The 17268-nt window shown below is 37.6% G+C and overlaps 2 protein-coding genes across 6 annotated transcripts in view; one reads left to right on the forward strand and one right to left on the reverse strand.

Annotated features, from left to right (window-relative positions):
- hps3 (HPS3 biogenesis of lysosomal organelles complex 2 subunit 1) overlaps positions 1-17268 on the reverse strand; it is a 60915-nt gene that overhangs the window by 7443 nt on the left and 36204 nt on the right. For 2 of the 5 annotated variants that reach the window (XM_088425186.1, XM_088425184.1), the window contains exons 1-13: positions 5239-5326; positions 4153-4279; positions 4011-4082; positions 3836-3929; positions 3631-3704; positions 2542-2754; positions 2391-2433; positions 2090-2172; positions 1645-1768; positions 1213-1363; positions 1015-1097; positions 750-921; positions 553-634 (exon numbers count right to left, since the gene is read on the reverse strand). In XM_088425186.1, the coding sequence (XP_088281312.1) occupies positions 553-634; positions 750-921; positions 1015-1097; positions 1213-1363; positions 1645-1768; positions 2090-2172; positions 2391-2433; positions 2542-2754; positions 3631-3704; positions 3836-3929; positions 4011-4082; positions 4153-4203 (1242 nt within the window). In that variant the 5' untranslated portion in view covers positions 4204-4279; positions 5239-5326. Of the gene's footprint in view, positions 1-552; positions 635-749; positions 922-1014; positions 1098-1212; positions 1373-1644; positions 1769-2089; positions 2173-2390; positions 2434-2541; positions 2755-3630; positions 3705-3835; positions 3930-4010; positions 4083-4152; positions 4280-5238; positions 5327-17268 lie in introns of those variants that run through there. The other 3 variants (XM_088425185.1, XM_088425182.1, XM_088425183.1) reach the window with 2 other exon arrangements.
- bcar3 (BCAR3 adaptor protein, NSP family member) overlaps positions 6168-17268 on the forward strand; it is a 52821-nt gene continuing 41720 nt past the window's right edge. Inside the window, exons 1-3 of the mRNA XM_088425187.1 lie at positions 6168-6235; positions 9720-9862; positions 12520-12634. Coding sequence (XP_088281313.1) covers positions 9773-9862; positions 12520-12634 — 205 coding nt within the window. The 5' untranslated portion in view covers positions 6168-6235; positions 9720-9772. The remainder of the gene's footprint in view (positions 6236-9719; positions 9863-12519; positions 12635-17268) is intronic.

Consider the following 17268-nt stretch of genomic DNA (forward strand, 5'->3'; position numbering starts at 1 on the left):
GGATTTTTATCTCAAAATTCTGACTTTGTTCTTAGAATTTGCACTTTATTCGGGTTGATGAATTCTCAAAATAAAGTCAGGTCAGACCTCTTGACTTTAAAGTGAAAATTCCGAGAACAAAGTAAAGCTTTTATGTCAGAATTATGACTTTAAGGTGAGAATACCGACAAACCTTTGCTCGTTATTTTCTCCAACCCTTTGATCTTTACATCAAAGGGAAAGCATTAAAAGAAGACACTAGGGAGATGAAATTTCACCCACATGATGAAAACACGTCAAAGTTCAAAACTACCAACCTTTGGCTAAAATACTGCCAGAATGATATGCAAGAAAATGACCCAAAATGGTCAAAATACTACACAGGGGGTTAAAAATTGAATTCTGAGAATAAAGTCAGAATTCTGACTTTTTTTTCCCCTCACCAAGCCTAATTCTCTTCCTTTAGTCTACACACAGGTCGGACCAGTCTACTGCGGGAAACATACAATGAAGTGTAATAAACAATTTTGACAGTATATCACTCATAAGGCTCTCTTTTCATCAGCTTCATACCCTCATTGTGGTATCGATGTAGGGGTCCTCCAACCGCGCCGCGACCGCTGCACAACGCACGGTGAAACACTGCAGTGCGCTCCTAACACACATTCAGAAATTTTAGCGCAGCTATGCCGCATCCCGATTTACAAATTTCGATTATGTATGAAAACTGAGTTCTGCTCTTGTAATAATGAGCAGATATTGGGACTCACTTGGTAACGACGTGTAAGAGATGGTCTGTCAAGACAGCCTCCAGGACCTTCTCAGGATACTGATAAATTGAGAGAAGCTCCACGCCCCCTTTCACGCTGTACAGGTAGCCAGTGGTGGGCAGGGAGAAGAAGCAGAAGATGCAAGTTGGCTCTTCGACCGCAGACTGGGAACCTGCATGGACAAGGACGCCAAATGAACCGATAAACATCATCAGAGCTTCTCTGGCTTTATTATTTAAAGTCATTTTGATTGCATTCAACTCACTTGTAAATAAAGGTTGGAGTTTCAGGGAGTGAAGATGCGTCTCCTCCACGTTGCAGCCCTGAAAGTAGTCGGGAGTAAAACGCCTACGGGAAAGACATAAAACCAGAAAAGAAACTTCAGTCTTGCTCCGAAAACGACGTTCTTTTACTGATCTTGCCAAAATTCTGAAAAAAATTCTAGAAGAAAACAAATACACACCTGAATAGAACATAAGAGAAGGCGTTTTGTCCTCTGTCGTCCAGCCCAGTTTTCTCGATGGTGACGGGGATACCGCAGTCTTGGGCTTGATCTCCGAGTAACTCCTGATGTCTCGGAAGAAGCAGGAAGTCAACTTGATCCTCGCCTTCATCTGCGCACACTTTGACAAGTTTTCATTTTTAACAACAGAATTTAGTTCCGTAGTTTTCGGACTATAAGCCTCCCGCTTTTTTCTTATGATTTGAGCCCTGCAGTTTAATAGTCTGGAGTGGCTTATCTGCAGTTTTTTTCAGTAGCCACCAGGGGGCAATCCACCAATAACGCAAACGTGTATGTGGTCAAGGTGTCAATTTTCGGGACATAGAACTGAAAAGATGAGTAATGTATAAGTAATATAAGTAATGTATTCAAGAAATATATGTATTTAATCACCATCTTTTGGATCTTCAGTTGACTCCTCCAAAAGCAGGTCCTTTGGCTCATCATTAGCATCCAGTTTTAAGACTAGCACCTCCAGGTCCGCTTGCACAGCTACGTATCCTGCGCAGAGCGCCACCTTGAGGATTTCAAGAGATCATTTTATTATTTATTTGATCACAAAATTAAATCCCGGCAATTTATCAATTTAGTACCATTTTCTTTCAAGTGTTTTGGCCAAAGAGGGTCCAAAAAATGACTAATCAACTCAATCGAGTACTTTAGTACTTTATTACGAAAGGAATCTCTACCTAAAGTAATTATGACTTTAGTATGGAAAGTCATTGCTTCATTACGTTAGTACAGAAGCCATTGTTACTATATTAACTTTATAGAGACAAAATGTCCACTACAGTGGACGCAAAGGAGGACATCCGAGAAATCACCAAGACGATGATACCTGCTTAGGTTTGGTTCCCGGAACATGCAAGATGACAGAGCGTTCGAAGTCTAGAAAGGAACCGTTTTGGTTTGACGTCTGATCTGGAAAACCAAGAGGCATTATGGGTAAGAGAATAAAATCTTGCAAAACCATCAGGTTGAAGCCAGGGACACATTTGTCAAGTATAATAACCATAATAACGAATATATATATATATATATATATATATATATATATATATATATATATATATATATATATATATATATATATATATATATATATATATATATATATAGCGTCGGGCTGTAGTTTTTACCTGGACTGGTGCTCTGTTGAGTGCTTGAAGGGGGTTGCATATTCTTTTGAAAATCGCAAAACAAATAGAGAAGAGCAAGCAAGTCAAATTGAGGAATAATATCATCAACGATGCAATTTCCACTCATATTGCGGAGCAGTTTTGCGCTAACCGCGTTTTGATGGTTCTGTCTTCTCAAGGTGAAAAGAACCAAAGTGTGGTCGCAGCCAACCAGGAGGTCACCCGTCACCGGGCAACAGGCAACGGCAACAGGGAGCTCCGATAAGGGGATCTCGATGATTTCCATCTGAACTCCGCCCCGTTGAGACGCCCCGCCGAGCAGGTGGCCCAACAAGCGCACGCCGACGCGAGCCTTTTCCTCCGCCTGTGCGCGTAAAATAAACGCATGAAGTCAAACTAATATAATAACTCAAGGCACGTAACGACCAATGACTGCTCAGCTTGCAAAGGGTTAAGAAAAAAGTGAGCCATGATTGGTTGTTAGCTGAGCCCATTTGGATTTTGCGTATTTCTATTAACAAAAGGAACTAAAATAATAGGAAAAAAAGAAAAAAAAAATACAAAAAGCTCACACTTTGGTTTTGTGGATTTTCATTCATAACCAGAACTTATATGAAGGTTTTTTTCTTGATACTTTCCTGCTTCAAGGTCGAAATAAAAAATAAATGTCTATTTTTTTTAATAAAAGAAAAAATTAAAGAAAAAAAATAATCATTTAAACTAATTTTTTGAGCATTTTAATTCAAGATCACAACTTAATTTCAGATTTAACATGCTATTTTTCTTGATTTTTTTTTTGCCTTGGACAAAAAAATATGAATTTTATGTTGCAGTTTTTTTCTGTAGTAAAAGAAATTAACTAAAAAAAAACATAAGCAAAAAAAAAATTAAATAAAACTAAAATAAAATAACTTTTTGGATGGGATTTTCATAACTATTGCTATTTTTCTTGATATTCTCCCTCTTTCTAAGTCAGGTGAAACAAAAAATCAGTTTTATGTATTTATTTTTTTGCAAGAAACAGACAAAAAAACAAACAGATAAAAAAAAAAATCAATCTCTACTTTGGGGATTTCAGTTCTGTGCGTATTTTTGGGAACAAAACTCCAGGAATAAACAAGGTATTACCATATTTTTATTGTACCAATAGCATTCTGAGAAAAAAAAAAAATCACAATTTTTTTTCAAACCTCCTCGATGGGACATTTTGACATTTTTACAAATTCAATTTCGAAGTTACCTGATAACGCCAGTTGGTGTAGGCTCTCAAGTAGGTGGCGCTATTCTTTTCCTCAATGGTGACCAGGTAGTCTCCTTAATGCGATTGCGACAAAAACAACAACCCAGCAAGTAAATGTTTCTTCCCTCTCTCACATTCATTGACATTATTAAAACGAGAGGCGTGCGAGCGCTAGCCGGTGAAGGCCAAAAAAAAATGCGCATACCGATGTTACTGTGCAAGATGTTCCTCACTGTACCCATGGTGGCAAAGCGACAGATAAGTGGGCAGCCTTCCTGCTCCAAATTGTAGGCTTCCACCTGGAATCAAACATTCCGATCATATCATCATGGACTTCCCTCGAAAAGACCCAGATGGCGTTCTTGATCCTAATATATAACCTTGCATCCTCCAGTGGTGACCACAAACAAGGCTCCGCCTCCACAGCAGACCAGACCAGGTTCCTGCTCCACCTGCTCGCAGGGACAAAGGACTTTAGGAGATCCACGGTTGCCCGGCTTGACGTAGAAGAACTTTACTGACTTGGACGATCTGCTGGGAGGCGTAAGGATGGCAGTTGTAAACGTGCACCATGTTTCATACGATTCGATGGAACAAGGTGGACCTCTGGATTCTGTAGTTTTCTTTCATCTGAGGGGGACCCGGTAGCCTAGGAGAGCACAGATAAGCCACCAGTCGGTTTTGGAATTATTCAATGGACAGTGAGGTCACTTAAAAGGAAATTATATACAGTATTATGATATTCAGCCACAATACTATACCTGCAATTTCATTATTAAGTATGAATTTTAAAAAACTGGAGTGTTCCCTCGTTTATTGCAATGGTTATTATGCTCTCAGAAATACTGCGGGTATACCGGGAGTAGGACTTGATTTTTTTTGTTTGTTTCTTTTGCAAAAGAAAAGCATAATAAATAACACACACAAAAAAGAAAATAAATCTTTCTTGTCTTGTCTGACTTAGAAGGAAAATATAAAAATAGCAAGACAAAGTTGCAAAAGAGTTCATTAAAGGTCGAAAATGAAAATCCATGTAGTGAGTTTGTTTTGTTTTTAAATACATAAAATGGCTATTTTTTTGACTGGTATGACTTAAAAGTGAGAACAAAAATTGCAAGAAAAATAGCGACGTAAACTTGCAATAGATATGGTCATGAATGAAAACCTATGTAATGGAGTTTAATTTTTTCAATTAAAATATATTATTTAATTAAAATATAAAATATATTATTTAAAATATTTAATTAAAATAAAATAAAAATCACCAGAAAACTAGCAATGTAAGCATGCAATAGAAAAATGAATGACCACAAACAAATATCCGCGAAAGTGAAGCCGCAATAAACGAACCGCCAGAGAAAGGGAGAAGTGAGAAATGAAAAACGAAAACGCAATTTTTTTTAAGCTGTTTTTGTCGAAAATGCGGTGAGTGGAGCGACAGTCGAAAACAGGCAAGTGTGTGTTGTAGTCTAATCGATATCACATGCTGCAGTCTTGTGAGCTGAATTAGGGCAACTGAAATCCGACTTCTGCTCCTTTCACTTTCTCTCCCCTCACAATCGACTCACAGCGACACGTTAAAAAAAATCTAAGAAGTATTTACGCTACCTGTTTGGTGTTTAATTAGGCGTTTATCCGCTCTTCATGATTTAAAGATGAAACTGAAAGCTTTCACGCCGCAAAGCAGGAAGTTCACGTCAACCACAATAACGGTGGACACGCCCACATTCTCCTATTGGCTGTTTTTTCACACTTTACAGTCGTCTGATTTTTTTTAGCTCCGATCTTTTTTAATTTAGCGCAAATAGACCTGTAATTTATACTGTTTCACGTGACAAAGTAAATCGTAAGTACTTTTAAAGTGTTTAGGCAAAAGACCTCCAAAGTAATGTCACTCTCCTGGGCAGGAAATGAACGGAGTTTATTTCAAAACAAAATAATGTGAGCACTTCCGGTAGGTTTTGGTGCCAATGCACTTGCTATCTTTCTTCTGTATTATTTTTGTATTTTTAAATTTTCACCACCATAAATTTAAAAATGTTCATTAAAGCGTGTCGAAAGTTGTTGTTTTAGTGCTAATGCACCTTCTATGCTGTTTTTTTTTTTTACTGACATTTTATTTTGACTGTTTCGCAACGCCGCTTTTCCGTGCAGTTCTGAGTCAGAGTAACTTCGCTGTGCCGTACTTTGGACGCCAGGGGGCGCTTTTGCGAAGCATTTTGCGTACTCGATTCCAGGCCTCGCTGATTCTTATATCAACAATGTACAGTACTTTTCACGCAGATGCTTCAAAGAATATTTCAGATATGATCAACGTACATGTCAATTTATACTGGAAACTGACTTATTTTCTTATTATTATTGGTATATGGTTCAACTTTTTCCAACTAACGGAAAATCGTGCACACATGCACTGTTCATTCATTCATAGCTCTCTCTTTCTCTCTCTCTCGCTAACTCTCACCCCCTCCCTCCCTGTGTTTTGATTACTGCGCGTGTAGACATGACAGCAACTCGTGCAGGTTCGCAGTTTTGAAGCGTTGCGTGCAGCAAGTGCGTTTGCATGCATGCTACACTCCATCCACTCGCTTTTGCAATTCGCAAGGTAGGTAGCATTTTGTCATGTATTCAAATGTCGGTGCAAAATATAGTTCATATTGTAGTATATACCGTATTCTTATGTCTAACTTAAATCAAGAAAAAAAAACTAATTTAATGTCCTTTAGAAAAGGATGTTTCTATATTTCATATTATTATGTTTGGATGGGATGTCGTTAATTTTGGTCGGCAAAAAAGCTAAAAAAAAATCTCCTTGAAATAGTTTCTTAGAAGATGCTTGGCTGGGGTTATTGTGCAGCTTAATTCAATTGGTTGGATGGTGTCAGTCTAATGTGATTGGTGAAACGGATGCCCTTGCTCTATAGAAGGCAGCCAATAAAAGCATTAGAGTGACTGAGTGAAGAGGAGTTTCTCCGCTAATGCAGTCTTGGCTCTGTTGACTTTTGTTTTTCTCTTTATTTCCTTTTGTTGTATGTTGTTAAACAGCCAAGCTTATTTGGCAAGGCCTGCACGAGTCTATTTATAGTCCTACGGTATATTCAATGAGAAATTGGATGCTGGGACGGCACTCTGGTGGGATGCGGTCATGGGAAACAGCAGAGGTCAGAGAGACGGAGAAAAGTTCAAATTAACTTATCAGAAAGAAGATGAGAGAGAAAGGATTTTGTGCTCTGAGTTTCCTGGTCAGATTGTGTAAACAAGCCGTGTAAAAACCATTTTGTCCACTGTAGTGGACGTTAGAAACATCTTTTGACTTATTTGAGGTACCCTACTAAGTCCTAGTGTCCTCAATAGAGGACGTGCCGGCATGCCCGATATTGTCTCGTGAGTTTGATGGATACAATTTAATTTGTTCTCTTGCTGGGACAAAATGGGGACAACAGCGGACATTAGGTTTTGGTCTATAACTTCTAACTCATTGGAGAGACCTTACTAAGTCTTAGTGTCCTCAATTGAGGACATGCTGGGACATGCTGGCATTTCGGATGATATCTAATGCATTTTTGGTGGGATCCAATTCAATTTGCTCGCTTGCTGAGACAGAATGGACACAACAGTGGACATTAGATTTTGGTCTATATCTTTTGACTCATCGGAAGATACTACTAAGCCCTAATGTCCTCAATTGAGGACATGTTGGCCTTTCCAATGATCTCTCATGTGTTTTTGGTGGGATACAATTCACTTTGTTCCCTTACTGGGAAAATAATGGACACCAAAGTGGACAATGGATTTTGGTCTATATTTTTTTGACTCACTGGAGCTCCACTACTAAGTCCTGGTGTCCTCAGTAGAGGACATTCTGACATTTTCAATGATGTCTTGTGTGTTTCTGGTAGGATACAATTCAATCTGCTCTCTTGCTGAGACAAAACGGACACGGCGGTGGACACAAATTACGTAATAGGTTGCGTCTAAGGAGGATATGAGATCAAGTTGGTCAAGGAAATCAAACTTTCGGAATCTTTAGCGACTAGAAAGCAGCTGCTTCATTTGTGTTCCCCGTTTCATTTCCCCGTTATCTTTGAAGAACAATCCTCCATTCATATGATCCCCACTGGAATAGTAACCAGCTAAACTGCTCACATTTTTTTGTGAAAAATCCCAAGACAATAAAATAAAAATACATCTGTGCAACAGACGGGCCTGGCAGCTTGGATGTTAAAAGTATCATCTGGCTGGAAGATGGCAAGAAAAACCTCGATAGAGGATTGGTGTAGAACAGTGCTTCGCAAAGGTTTGTTAATAATGCACCGACTGTATTTTTTTAATTTTTTTTCAGGAAAGTACTACCTCACAAGTGCAAAGCATTACTAAGGAAAAAAAAAACAACTCAAGAGTACTATGCAATCCATGTCTGATTTATTATTTTTGTGGAACGACGTGTATTGATATCCCTAGGCATATTTTGCCGCCTAGAAAGAAGATCATGTGGCAAAATCGGTTTTATTTTGGGCTCGATTGCCATAAACTTATTTGACTATCTGCAGCTGAATAATATTTACCAAATTAAGGCATACAACATTTGGCAAAGGACTCACTGTAACATAATTTTCCAATATATTCATGTTCCAATTAATTTGCTCTTAATTTTAAACGTACTGTTCCTGTCACTGATTTTAAAACAACTTACTGATACCTGCTGCAATACTAAATCACATTGTCTTATGTGGCCCATGAAAGCAAACCAGTCAACTTCCTTCTACCTCAAATTAAATTCAATTTTATTGTTATTGTCATGGATATCCCGAGACCCCTTTTACTGGGGCATATGCCCTAGTATTTACGTGCTGTGCCCCATTATTAGATGCAGACTGACCGAGAGGGAAGAAAAAAAAATACACATCCGAAAAAGACTACAATATTTTTGCCAATAAGCTGCCTCACGTTTTAATTAATTTACTCTTGATTTGAAAAGAAAATGGACTGTTCCCGTCATGACATTTTAAAAAAAATTAAGAAGAAGTCTGGGTGTCTAAAAATTCAAGTTCCATCCAGTTTTTGGGTTGAAAACAACACTCATGGGTCACATCATTGGTCAGATCTCATAAAAAGAAGGAACAACGCATGCGCACAGACAGCAACTGTTCCCAACTGAATTATCAACAACGGCCAGAGGTGGCGCCAAAAACAACTCCGCCTATCCAGCCACAAATCTTTAACTGTTAAAAGATAAACTAAATCAGTTCCAAAACACCCAAATGATTTCACGGACCCCTGCGGTCAGGCCACGACCCCATTTTGAGAACCACTGCATTTGACTATGTTTTTACTTTTCCTCACATTAAGTTTAAACCCTGGGTACTCCAAGCGGGGTACAGTATTCTCCTTCAGATGCCTCGTATTGCGGTGTACATTGTGTAAGCGTTCCCCTGGATAAACTCCAGACCTTCATCAGGTTAAACTGGAAATGGGGTCGAATTTAAAGTGTATAAAAGACTTCTCTCATCCATACAATGACACCTTCCTCGATTGCGTGATGTGATTGAGCGGTCGGGTAGAACACACCTTGGCAATATCACTTAATGTAATTGCGTGAGTGTGGGGTCACTCAGTCGTTGTCTTTCATCGCCATAATGTTCTCTGTGTCCTGTCCTTAGCGACGGTGTCTCCAGTCTCTCAAATATGTGGAATGCAATGAAAAAAACGCCAAGGAGATGTTCCATTCAATCGGCGCATTATGAGATCCAGCGTTTTCAGATTTAGAAAAAAAAAATCGCCAAAGTACATAATGGGATTTGAGTTACGCCATCATATAAAAAAATAAATAAATAATGTGTTATCTGATCAGGACACTCAGCTTCTCAACTTTGTGGATTTCTTTGCAATAATTTACTGTAATCCGTTTATGCACCCGTGTATCAACTAACTAACTATGGAGGCACGCATACGATTTTTCCTCTATTCCATTTGGAATCAAATTTGCAACAATAGGCGATAACGGATTAAACTCCCTAAATTTGGACCATGAAGGCAAATATGCTCCCTACATCTCACGATTGATTTTGTTTGCTCTTTTATTTCTTCAGGCTCCATCTGAAGCTCCCCGGTGCGTACGTCCGCATGTTTGTTTTTGCGGACCATGAAACACCAGTCGATCTTCCGATGGCTGAGTCAGCTGGGATTGCCGCAATACTGCGCTGTGTTGGAACTGGAATATGACGGCGTTGAGGTACGACGACCAAAACGTAACCATCAAACGGCTAATTTCGCGCCCGAACAAAGTTCCCTCCAGGATGCAGATCTCACGCGACAAATCGACAACTTCATCCGTCATCCATAACGGATCCGCGCAGCACCGTTGACCCGTCTCAATATTTTGTATCAACAATGTCCATCTCATTGGTTCTCACCCATTCGGAATTTGCACCGCATGACTTAGCTAGTAAATTGCACCAACATTGGGCAGACCATTAAGACAACATGAGTAGAAGGATTGTCGAAGAGCTTATGTTTTCCGTGTGCCGAAAACGTATCTCGAATTTACAAGTCTCTGGATTAATTCAACCGAGGAAAGTGAGAAATTTGAGTTCCAATAGGAAATTCTAGATTTGTTTCGATCCGTGGTACTCAAATGGGGGTGTGAGCAAGTATTTCGGGGGGTATGTGTGGCTATCAGCTAATTTCATTGAATGAATACAAGAAAAGGCCTTTTTTCTTTTCAAACTAAGAGCAAATTAATTGGAGTATGACATGATTTGTTGTTCAATTGTTTTATGTCTAACATTAAATAAAAAAAAAAAAAGGACTATTTTGGTCTGTTTTACATAAGGGTCGAAATTACATTTCTTTTTTTTTTTTATTAAATGAATAAAATACATTAAAAGATACCACTGCAAAATAAAATCGGACAACTTTTTCAATTTTTTTTTATTTGTTTGTGTGTTTTTAGGTTTGTCTAACATCGTGAAACTATGTGCCAAAAACCCAAGGTTGAAATTACTTTTTTTTTTAATGAATTAAATACACCTCGAGATACCACTAAAAAATAGAATGAAACTGCCTTTTCAATTTTTTTCTTTTTTATTTGTGTGTTTTTTAGTCCGTTTTACGTCGTGAAACAATGTGCCGAAAACCCATGGTCGAAATTAAAAAAAAAAAAAAAAAATCTTTTTTTTTTTTAATTCAATGACTAAATACAACCAAAGATCCCACTACAAAATAAAATGGGACTTCCTGTTCAATTTTTTATTTTATTTTTTGGTCCGTTTTACGTCGTAAAACCCAACTTGGAAATCTCGTTTCGATTTTTTGTTCCAGCCATTTTTTTTTTTAACTCCATAGCTCCATAGAATTCCCCATTTTGAGGAAAAAAAAAATTCCCAAACAAACTTTTGGAGCGTAATATTCAGCCTCATCCTGTATTTCATGCTTCATTTACCACCCCCAGTTGTTCTATCAACTTTCCAGGCCAGGATTGAGAGTTCCTATTGTACTTGAATCATGTAAAGAAAACATGTCAATTTGAATTTGCGCTCAGAGGTGGAGACTTAAAAAAAAAAAAAAAAAAAAAAAAAGCACGCTTTGTGCATTTGTGCTGTTTATACTAACTAACGCAGCAAAACAACAAGTCCTTGAGCATGGTTTGAGTTCTCAAGGTCCAATGATAACGCAGTGTGTGTACTGTCCAAGGTTCTTCTGGTTCTCCGACATTTCATCTATTGCAAGGGGGAGGGGGGGGGGTCGTTTGAGTTAATAGCATAGCGCGGGTCCAAGTGTGGCGGGGTGTGTGTTCATTCTGGCTTTAATGACAGGATGGGGATGAGGGGAGGTGATGGCACACTTTTTTTGGGAGGCTCCAGGTCAGCGGTGCAGTTCGCATTCTCCGCTGGAGACAAGAAGCTGTCTAGACTGACTGGGGCTTGCTTATCTTCCACCAAAACACTACTTAAGCTTCAAAACCTAGTTGGTACATTTTGATTGGTCCAAGATGTCTTGGAATGGTTCTAAGGCAGCGCGCTTCAAACTTTTCAAACCCTTTTCGCTTAAAAACATTTTTAGACTAAAAATAAAGGGCTGGGTACAAAAAGTTGACCAAGTCGGGTTGTCCATTTTAACCTTGTGCAGTATTTTGACCATTTTTGGGTTATTTTCTTTAACATAATTCTAGCAGTATTTCAGTGAATGCTTTTCACACTTCTCTTAGTGTAATAACTATGTGGTCATGCCATGTCGAACTTTGACATGTTGTAAAGATCGGGGTGAAATTTCAGTTGTTTTTTTCCAAATCGGGGTGAAATTTCAGTTCTGTTTTTTCAGATGTTTTTTTTTTTTTTATGTAGTGAGCAAATTTAAAAAGTTGTCAAAAATATTCAAGCAAAGAAAGTAAAAGTCAGAGCAAATTAAGCTTTTAATAGGCATTAACCATTACAAGTATAAGTAATTGGAAAAACGGTTATACATGCTTTATTTTGTTTATATGAACATGTCGCTTCTTGTTCCATTTCATTTGCTCTTAATTTGAAAAAAAACTGTACTGTTCATGACCTCATGGTCCAACATGAGATACGAATGCCCCCTAGTGGCAGAGAGATTCATAAACACTCCTGAGTACTACCAAGTACTTGTAGTTGACATCAATTGAACGCTGATGCTAAAAATACTACATAATAAAGTTTTTTGTTGACTTTGGACTTGGAAAGAATCATATAATCATGTATTAACCCTTTGGGTGCCAATATATTTGTTTTTGCTAACACAATTTAAAAGGTTTTGGCTTGATAAGCGATAAAGGCTAATAATTTTGGTGTCACTTTGCTACTTTTGGCGCTTTTAATTCAATTATTTTAGGACTTCTGTGTCTGATTTTTTTGTTTTTTTGTTCTCAAGGACCTGCTGCACCTCTCGGAACGCGACCTCTTGGACATGGGTGTCCACAACCACCTCCATCGCTTGCACCTCCTCACCTCTCTGCGTCTCCTCTTGGAGCGCGAGAGGCGGAAAGGTCGGTCCCTCGCACAACACACGCAAGTGGCGAACAAACATGATCTTCCCTTATCCGTCCCATCAAACTCGTTTGTTCTGTCTCCCTGAGCATCCATCTCTGCCTTTCACCTCCTCGTGCGCCCACAAAGTACAGAGAGCTCGACAGAGACGTATAGCGTGAGCGTCATGTAAAGACATGCAGACGCCCGGGGGGTCCTGAGGGTGCTAGTCTGCCAAAGGACAATACGACGCTTTCTTGCTCGCATGCGCACGCACACACAAACACACACACACACACCGCCTGTACAATTGCGAGGGCTGCTGTCCTGCTGGGCTTAAATGCTGCAGTGTGTATTCATGTATGTGTTTCCCATGCATTACTCTGGGGCATTAAACTGTTGTCTGGGTTTTTCACTTACGCATCAGACATCTTTGTTTCAAATACAAGAAATGGCTTTTTCATTTCTATCTATCTATCTATCTATCTATCTATCTATCTATCTATCTATCTATCTATCTATCTATCTATCTATCTATCTATCTATCCGATTTACAGTGTTGATATTTGTTGATAGCTAGCTACAGTGTTGATCTTTTGGAAGCTAGCTAGCTAGCTAGAGTATCAATCTTTATTGTTATCTATCTATCTATCTATCTATCTATCTATCTATCTATCCGATTTACAGTGTTGATATTTGTTGATAGCTAGCTACAGTGTTGATCTTTTGGAAGCTAGCTAGCTAGCTAGAGTATCAATCTTTATTGTTATCTATCTATCTATCTATCTATCTATCTATCTATCTATCTATCTATCTATCTATCTATCTATCTATCTATCTATCTATCTATCTATCTATCTATCTATGTATCTATCTGATTTACAGTGTTGATATTTGTTGTTAGCTAGCTAGCTAGAGTATCAATCTTTATTTTTATCTATCTATCTATCTATCTATCTATCTATCTATCTATCTATCTGATTTACAGTGTTGATATTTGTTGTTAGATAGCTAGCTACAGTGTTGATCTTTTGTTAGCTAGCTAGCTAGCTAGAGTATCAATCTTTCTTGCTATCTATCTGTCTGTCTGTCTGTCTGTCTATCAAATTAGCAACTGAGCTAACGAAAAAGAGTTCAAAAGAGAGATTGGGAACAAAAGTTGTTGTCCCCCCCCTCAAAAAAAAACGGATGTAAAAGTTGAAGACAACTTGCAAGTTGGGTATTTTATCCAGAAACCTGAAGTCAGATCAGTCTTTCAGATCAGTCAGGTCAGTCTGGGCCTTGAGTTTGACACCTGTGCTGTAAGATTTATAGTATATTACCATAACTGAATATTATGCTTAATATTACTATAACTGAATATTATGCTGTGAAAAACTGTTTCATGTTTTTTTTCTGAAAATGCCAGCTCCTAACGCTTTGGAATTTAAAAAAAATCAAAACAAAACAAAATGTCCACCTTTGGTTTCCTGCAAATTGTTTCTCGATGTACAGCAAACAAAAATAGGGCTCACATATCTTACACACTGTCCCTTTAAGTGAACCAAAGCAACCGTCAATATGTATTCAACTTCAATTTGACATCCATACATAGGGCACACCCTGATTACGAGGCCTGCTTAATTTTGGAGCAAATCAAAGGCTTTTAAGCGCGCTTTATAATCTGAAAAACACAGCGCCTGTCAAAAACGATATCATTTTCAAATTCCTGGAATCACAAACTACACTTGAAGAACCGTTGCTGAGGTGAAACAGTCGCTCCGTCACCAACTACCATGCTATTATCTGTCTGCTTGGTACCCTGCCACCCCTATCATTAAACACAGGGGCTACATTTGTGCAATACACACACACACACACACACACCTTAACAAAATCTTCACCCTGAGACCTAATCATTTGCATTTCAGAGACTTGCTCTTTGTCACTATAGGGATGCCCGTCCCACCAAAGTGAAGAGATTTATGCCCCCTCAGGACAAGTACACACTCAGCAATGCCCACGCGCACACTCAAACGCACAAAACGTACCCTGAGAAAATGTCAAGTCAACATTTAACCCCGATAAGAACATTCCAGCCAGAGCACCTTCAGAATTCGACACACACGTCTATATTTACACTCTTTCCTCAAGGCTCTCTCGCTTCACCTTTTGGCGATTCGTCCTGGGACTACGTAAAAATATTTTATTATTGTTCAGCTTCGTCGGTTCGGGGATTTTCTAATGCAGGTTTACAGTACTTTTATATTTATCTTGTTATATTTCTTCCTTTTAAGTCAAAATTGTAAAAAAAATAAATAAAGAATTAAATATTGCAGTAATCAGTTACCTTATAGGATAAATTAATCAAATACCTAAAGTAATCAATTATTTGACCCCTTAAAGTAATTGATTGCTGGTAGTAAAGTATAAGTACAGAAGTAATCATTTACTGAAGGTAATAAAGTATTGAAGTAATCAATTCCTTATGTTAAAGTAATTGATCAATTACTTTAGTACTTCAGTACACAAAGTAATTGATCACTGTAATTCCTAAGTTCCTAAAGTAATCAATTACTTTAGTCATTTTTGCACTCAAAGTAATCAATTACCTAAATATCTAAAGTAATAAATACCTGGAATTGAATGTCTGAACTCTAAAATAAAACGTGAAAAAATGTCCATTGGGATTGAATTCGTTAAATGGTAATTTAAGCATGCGTTCCCAATTTCCTAACAGAAACCATTACTTAATCTTGCGGAAAAAAAAAAAAAAAAACACAAAGAAAATTTCCTCTACACCGGGGATTAACTTGTCAACGTGATATCTGTGTAATACCTCATAACGTGTTCTGTATGCACCATAAATATTTTCTCAGACACTTTGTATTAGTAGCACAGACAATGTCATCAACATTCTCCTGTAATCTACCATCTGTCAAAACAGAGTAGATCCAGTCCGGGAATTACACAACCCGGAGATATTATGAGCCAGAACACACAGACTTCTGTTTTGAGGTTTTAGATATATATATATATATATATATATATATATATATATATATATATATATATATATATATATATATATATATATATATATATATATATATATATATATATATATTAGTGCACCAAATACCGAATCTCTGGACGTTGACACGATTTTGAGCAATTTGTCCTGAGGCTGCCAAGCAAAAGGAATGAGGAGTGTCCAAAAATTGTGTTGTTTACACATCACATGTTTCTGATAGAAAACGCAGGGATAACATAAGGGTGTTCATACAATCTGTTCGAAAGGCAACGCAAGGCGGAGGAGGACAACCCTGTCTGTGGGACATGGGGAGTGAGTTCAACAAGGAGGACTGGCTGAGGATTAATCACTATAAACTACATGTGTAGTGCTATAGCGAAAAAAAAAAGAAATTCGTACGGAAATTGTATACAGTCCTACTGCATTACATTCATTACCATATATTCAATAATTAATTCAATCAATCCCAAAGTCATATTTTTACATTAGTTTTTAAAATATGTTTAGGCTGCCAAGTGTTTGGCTCAAGAATTGAAAAAGAAAGTACAAAAGTAATTATTTACTTTAGCTGCCTAAGTACTCATTACTTTTGGCCTAAAGTAATCAATTACATAATAAAGTGCTAAAGTAGTCAATTAGTTGAGGTAATAAGGACTAAAGTAATCAATTTCTTTACTAAAGTAAATTAAAGTACCTAAAGTACTCAATTATGGTACATAATTAAGTAATTGATTCTGGTAGGTAACAAGTACTTAATTACCTTTGGTGCTAAAAGTACCTAAAAAAATACTTACATAATAAAGTGCTAAAGTAGTCAATTCCTTTGGGTAATAAGGACTAAAGTAATCAATTACTCTACTAGAGTAGACTTAAGTACCTAAAGTAATTAATTACCTTTGTTCTTAGTTCATTCCCAGCCATTTTCAGACACTCTTTCAGACACTTTAAATATGTTTTAAAAAAAGGTACTTGGGATTTAATGTCTGAACTTTAAAATAAAAAAAAGCAAAAATATGTCTTTGGGATTGAAAGAATTAAAAACAAAAAAACACAGAGGGCAAAAATACACCGTAAACACAATTAAGAAAATTAGACTCAGAAACTAAACCCTGGGAAAAGATGTTGACAACTTGCAGTTTTGACATGGCGTCACTGAGAAGCTTAGTCTTAGCTTGAATACTCTTAAATATTAATCTCATATGACGCGTAAAAGCAACAGACGACAGCGACTCATAAAAAATATATGACAATATTCCCTTCCAATAAATGAGTGTGAGAGAACATAAACACAAGGTGTCATGAAGGTATGTTATTGCAAAATTCAAGCATGCTAGTTTGGGAGTGGTGGGGGTGAGCACAACCTGACTCACGTGAAGGATTCCTGGAAGTACCACACTCCCGCACACAAAAATGCGAACTATTTTATAGCACGCCTGTATGAAATCACATGTAGGAAACGTTCCGAAATAGACTGTAGACTCACATGATGGCAATTGGATTCTGCATGGTGACATTATAACCCAATAAGCAATAGCTAATTGAATACAAATGGTGTAGCAACACATGTAGACAGGCAAAATAACAATCGTAATTCTGACTTCAAAGTAAGAATTCTGCCTTTATTCATAGAAATATGACACT

The sequence above is a fragment of the Hippichthys cyanospilos genome, chromosome 10, assembly GCF_059441005.1.
Source record: "Hippichthys cyanospilos isolate Australia breed blue-spotted pipefish chromosome 10, RoL_Hcya_1.0, whole genome shotgun sequence".
NCBI lineage: Eukaryota > Metazoa > Chordata > Actinopteri > Syngnathiformes > Syngnathidae > Hippichthys > Hippichthys cyanospilos.